The sequence below is a fragment of the Candoia aspera genome, chromosome 2 (assembly GCF_035149785.1).
Source record: "Candoia aspera isolate rCanAsp1 chromosome 2, rCanAsp1.hap2, whole genome shotgun sequence".
Taxonomy (NCBI): Eukaryota; Metazoa; Chordata; class Lepidosauria; order Squamata; family Boidae; genus Candoia; species Candoia aspera.
The window spans coordinates 143351856-143357855 of record NC_086154.1 but is presented as its reverse complement, the minus strand read 5'-3'; the positions used below and the strand labels follow the sequence as shown (position 1 = coordinate 143357855).

Here is a 6000-nt window from a genome sequence, read left to right as displayed (position 1 = left end):
AAGGGGGTGGGGGTATACAGATCAACGGAGCTGCTCCCTCAGTTCTCAGCTACTACTGCCAGATTCAAGGTATCAGTCAGTTGCTGGTCTCAAATCTCTTACTCTGTGGTCTTTTGTCAGCCTTGGAGTGGCTACGCTTTTGCTAGTCAAACGTGCCAACTTGCTATATTACAAAGAGGAAAAAAAAGCTATAAAGCACCAAGTCACGTCCCTGTTTTGCTTAGTCAGAGGTGGAACAAGGGAAGGTTCGGACCGATGGCGCCGAAGACTCACGTTTCTTTAGGGAGTGTGGCTCAGGGACGAATCAACAGAGGAGGGCTTGACAGATTTTGTCTTAGCAGAAGGCAGATCTGGTAAGTAACTGAGATGCGTTCGGAAAAAAAAAACAGTGCACAGGAAGGCTCAGAACATTTCATTTACACTTGCAACACCACCCGGTATGCGGCGATTCAGAGTAACTCCCTCTGATTTCAGTGAGGCTTAACTCGTAGGTAAATAAGTGCCAGAGGCAAAAGCAGATGTGGGCTCGGCGCGTCTGCGCTTTCTCTTGGCGCCCGTCTTTGTGAGGGCATCACTCAGCCTGCTCCAGATCCCGGCTCTCTCAGGGCGCCACGCGCGCGTCCCGACGCGCGAGCGCGTGTGCAGTGCCCGTGTGTGCGCGCGTGTCTCGCAGGGAGCGGCGGGCGGGAGGGCAGCCGGAGCAACCAATCGCAGCGCCGTTCGCGGGGAAGGAGGGAGGGTGCGAGCGCCCTGGGTGGGAAGGCGAGCGGCAGGGCGCCCGCAGACCGGACGGAGCAAAGCGGGCGAAGGGAAGAGCGAGCGAAGGTAGATTGCCGAGCGCAGCTGTGTGGGCGCCATCGATTCCAGACATTCCGGGGCGACGGAGCCGGCATGGAGCCGAACAGTCCCCGTAAGATCCAGTTTACGGTCCCGTTGCTAGAGCCTCATCTGGACCCGGAGGCAGCAGAGCAGGTCGGTAGCCACGTCGGGAGCGCCTACTTTTTCGGGAATGTGTCCCCCCTCCCCCCATGGCAAGTTGAATGGAAAGTAGACCTCAGCCCGAGCTTAACCTTGACTCGGACCTGTTTTCTAGGTAGGCTTTCTAATCTCGGGACCTCGTCCTGAACTAGTCGTGTAACCCCCGATCCCCCTAAGCACGCATTTCCCCACACATTTCAGTGGGTTCATTGCTAGGCAAGCGTGCTTCGGACAGACGCTGGGCACATGCAGAACACCATCTCCACATCCTTAAAGAACTGTTGTACCGCCAGATTTAAGGTTTCTGCGCTCCTAGCGTGTAAGATCACTGGCGGATTTCAAGACCGTCAGTTTTGGTTCTAGCACATGGACTGCCTCCAAATCTGCTGGTTCCCCCAGAAAGCCCCCTTAACAGGATCTGTTGCAATAGCACCTTTCCCGTTGTGCTCTCCAACTACTGGCCTTGAGAACGTGTGTTCTGGCTTTCATACTGGAGGTGACAGAGCCATCTTGATTAGCCACCAATGAGTGAGAGCCAGGCTTAAGCTCTGCCGGTCATGGGACCCTCTTTTGGGATGGGGCTGCTCCCATTAGAGTCTTCCCTGGCATTTTATCCAGGTTAACCATTTTCCTCCTATTCTGATGCTCCCTTTCTTTCACCCAAATCCAGAAGCAATGCAACATGACACACTTCACCTAGTTCACATGACACACTTCACCTGGTTCAATTAACTTCACCTAGTTCACATGACACACTTCACCTGGTTCAATTAACCCATCTAATAATCATCAGTTAATTAAACCACTCATTAACACTCACTTGAGATAAACCAGGGTTCAAACTAACCGAGGTTAACAATGGGTTTGTGACCTGGTTAAAGACCAAGATGGCCTAGATCTGCTTGGGACCCCTATATGTTGGTGCAGGTATGCCATGGGAAATTGGAGCTCACTGTGGACAGATAGTCTTGCCGCGATGTATTAGGATGCTTTGCCAACACTGTAAGCAGGGACTAGCTAGCCAGAGGAGTTTTTTCTGGGTTGTGGGAGGAAGGGGAATGGACCGATCACTGTGCCATGTTATGGGGCTGGGGCTGTCAAATACAGCAGGCTGCTTACATTTGGTCAGGAGAGATCAATCAGGGCTTATTCGGGGAATTACATGTGTGGTGATGGTAGCTAAACTTCCCTCTTCTACAGAGCTATTGCAAGTGTTCAGGATTCCAAGCCGCTACTGTTTCTGGCCTGGAACTGCCACTATTTTTTAATATAATTGACCTCTAGCTTTCCCCAGCTCCTCCTCTGCTTTCCATAGTACCATCCTCTGGAAAGAGAGAAAGCGATCACGCCTGTCTCCCTGCCATGAGGAGTTTCACCTGCAGATGAAGCTGCTCGTTATAAATCCAGGCTGCCTTTTTTTCTGATTTATTGCCATCTCCGGTTGGAAGCCCTTTAAGGGTACAGAGTAGTCTTCCTTAATCCCTTTCCCACTCCCTTTTCATTATACTATATATTGATTGCTTTAGATTTGTTGCAATTTTATTATCAGGTTCTAATGAGCTTGATTTCGTTACTTCTACTTAGCTTCGAAACGAATACATGGGAGGCAATATGGGAATAGTAGAAAACAATAAGCCTGGCTCTCTCCAGGGGTTAGATTTACACCTCTGTAATCTGCAGCCTTCCCAGTTTTCCTGCCCTGACCTCCAGCTCTTGGGACAAACAGTAAACTTCATTTTTTCAACTGCAATCCTTTTCCTTTACCTCACTGATCCACTTCAGTAGATTGGACTTTCTGTCCCACACTGGACATGTGCCTTCTCTGGGCTCTAGTCACCTCTGTGGATTAAGTCACCTTTGGGACATCCACATCCCTTCAAGCAACACAACAGTTGTTGGAGAAAGACAGCAAAACCAACTTGCTCAGTGACTAAAGTAGCTTGAGCCTGCATTTGGAACAGGGCTCAGGGTGTTGCTGATAATATTCATTCCATTTTCTAAGGTTTAAAAAGAGGGGTAAAGTCTCCTTTGAGTTGGGGTTGACTCTCTGTAACCTCATAAACACCTCCATGTCATTTTCTTTATAACACTATGGAAATGATCTGCCAGTACCTGCTTGGCATTTTTTTTTAACTTCCCAGTCTAGCCTGCAGCTGTGGATTTTCTGCATAGGAACTGAAGGTATGCTCTGTCCAGACAAGATGGAGAGTCAGCTGTGGCAGGTTTCCCCACCCTTCCTCTTTACCAGCTTTCTTGCACAGGGAGTCACTGCCAACAAGGGTCAGCTCAGGGACTGTTTCTTTCTGGGAAGTGTCCCTGAGGAGAGTTTTCGAGAGAAGCTAATGAACAGCTGACCTTTAGAACAAAAGAGACCAAAATCTCCTCAGTGCTTTTATCTAGAAGAACAGGAAATCAAAGTCCTAGAGTCATTTAGATGCCATTCTTCTACCTGGAGACTCCTCTGGCAAAGGCCCATTGCTTCTTTCATACAGAGAATTCTAAATCCCATCCTTAACTTCTCCAGGGCACAGCCAAAAGAGTTGGATGCTGGGCCCTGTATTTTAACAAAATCTGGGCTTGCACGTCTGATATGGCCAAAGCCAGCTTCAAGTGACTCTGCTCCTTTGCTGAACATTTACCCCCTCCCCAGGTTAACCATTCTTTTTCTTTCCCTGAGTTAACATCTTGGGCTTCTGGGTCACCATGATTCCTCAGTGGCCACACAGCCTGAAGTTGCCTGATCATAGCTCCCCCTGTGGGAATTAAGAGACATGCCATTCCAGAGGTGTGGTGATCTGGCTGACATGGATGACATCAAGGATAATAGCTTAGGATGACATCAAGGATAATGAGCATTTGTTGGAAATGGAGGATTGGTTTAGACATCCTTGCCCCACACTTCCGGTTTTCTCATCGCTTTGATTACTCAGGGCTTGGTGATTTATAGCTGACTGTATTGAGAACCCTTGGGCCTGCAGTGACAGGTGCTTTACATCAGGTGTAGGCAAGGGCAGAATCTTTAAAGGTGACTTGGTGGTGGTGGGAGATAAGTATCAACCTGGCCAGGGATAATGCAAGGTGTTGAACTTATTGGAGTCTGGGGACAGAGGGGGAGCCTGACTACCTTATTATCCCAGGGTCTAATTTTTCAAGCAATGAATGGAGAGCATAATACGGCTACAAACAGAGGGAGAAATAGGGTTGTGAATTTCATTACACACACACACACCATATTTCAATACCAGTTACCCAAAGCACAAGCAAAGCCTCTCATTCTGTCTGTGATTGGCCTGTTATTGATCTGGTGACCACATTGTACAATGTATACTGGATCTTGCTTTTTGCCTTTTATTTCCTGGAATTGAACTAGCTTCCTTGATTTGCCTCTTTCTGTGGAATAGCCTGGATGGCCTTGATTTTAAGCAGACTAATAGAAAGTATGTAGTGTGTTAATTGTCATTGGTTGTCACCAAACCAGCTGAACACCATAACCTGGAAATTGTGGCTTTGCAGAAGCCCTTTCCAAGTGGTATTTGGATTGTCTGCAACCTGGGTGACTTTGTATTCCTAGGTGCAAAGATTACTGCAGATGCTGACTGCAGTCAGGAAATCAGAAGACGCTTAATCCTTGGGAGAAGAGCAATGACAAATCTCGATAAAATAGTTAAGAGCAGAGACATCACACTGACAACAAAGGCCCGCATCGTTAAAGCAATGGTGTTCCCTGTAGTAACATATGGCTGCGAGAGCTGGACCATAAGGAAGGCTGAGCGAAGGAAGATCGATGCTTTTGAACTGTGGTGTTGGAGGAAAATTCTGAGAGTGCCTTGGACTGCAAGAAGATCAAACCAGTCCATCCTCCAGGAAATAAAGCCAGACTGCTCACTTGAGGGAATGATATTAAAGGCAAAACTGAAATACTTTGGCCACGTAATGAGAAGACAGGACACCCTGGAGAAGATGCTGATGCTAGGGAGAGTGGAAGGCAAAAGGAAGAGGGGCCGACCAAGGGCAAGATGGATGGATGATATTCTAGAGGTGACGGACTCGTCCCTGGGGGAGCTGGGGGTGTTGACGACCAACAGGAAGCTCTGGCGTGGGCTGGTCCATGAAGTCACGAAGAGTCGGAAGCGACTAAACGAATAAACAGCAGCAGCAGCAACCTGGGTATATATTAAGAAGTTACACAAAATCAGCAATATTTTAAAATGCTGGAAAAAGGGATGCTGAGCAAATCAACTTTGAAAGATGCCTTAGAATAAAATAAATTGTTTCGATTGTCATCAGCTTCAAGGGGTTCATCAGGGGCTCCTTCCCATCTTCTGGTTTTTGACACTTTTCATTAGAGATTTCAGGAATTGAACCCAAGTCCTTCTGGATTTGAGATTAGTGTTCTACTGGACTTCCAGGCGAGGCATAGCAAGCTAAACACGTTTCCAGGAGAATGGAGATGATGACCATGACAAAAATTGAAGAACTAGTGAGTAGACCTTCTTTGGAATCTCTCTGGACAAGGAGAGGATGGGAGATCATCCGCATGTGCTCCAGATGGCTGCTGCTCACTAGGAGACTGCAGGATAGTGGTCTCCCACCAGTTTGAGTGCTGGGAGATGAAGGGATCAGTCATCAAGCTCACAACCACGGTGGAGCCTTTTAAAGGACGCTAAGTTTGCTAACCTCACTTTCCATTTTTGGAAATTGCTTATTTAACCATCATAAGCTATTAGAGATCTTCTGTACAACAAGTTTGAGAAGCCATCTGGTGAGTCTATCTTCATTTCTGAACAAAAGAAAAATTAACTATAAGTTTAAGAACTTAAAGAATTTGAAATAAATGGCAAAAAGCTAAATAAGATTTTGAACTAAGAAAGTTATAAACCAATTAAGGGTCAATATAAATTTAGAACATTGAAACTTTTACTATAAGATTTTGGAACTAACTATATAAAATAAACAGCTTTTCATGGGAACCAAACTTATTTGGTCTATTGTAAGTCATAACAGAGATTAGAGACTTTATCA

The 6000-nt window shown here is 46.8% G+C and overlaps 1 protein-coding gene across 3 annotated transcripts in view; it reads left to right on the top strand.

Annotated features, from left to right (window-relative positions):
• Positions 1-772: 772 nt before the first annotated feature.
• PPP1R1A (protein phosphatase 1 regulatory inhibitor subunit 1A) overlaps positions 773-6000 on the top strand; it is a 74328-nt gene continuing 69100 nt past the window's right edge. For all 3 annotated transcript variants that reach the window (XM_063293962.1, XM_063293961.1, XM_063293960.1), the window contains exon 1: positions 773-972. In XM_063293962.1, coding sequence (XP_063150032.1) covers positions 892-972 — 81 coding nt within the window. In that variant the 5' untranslated portion in view covers positions 773-891. The remainder of the gene's footprint in view (positions 973-6000) is intronic.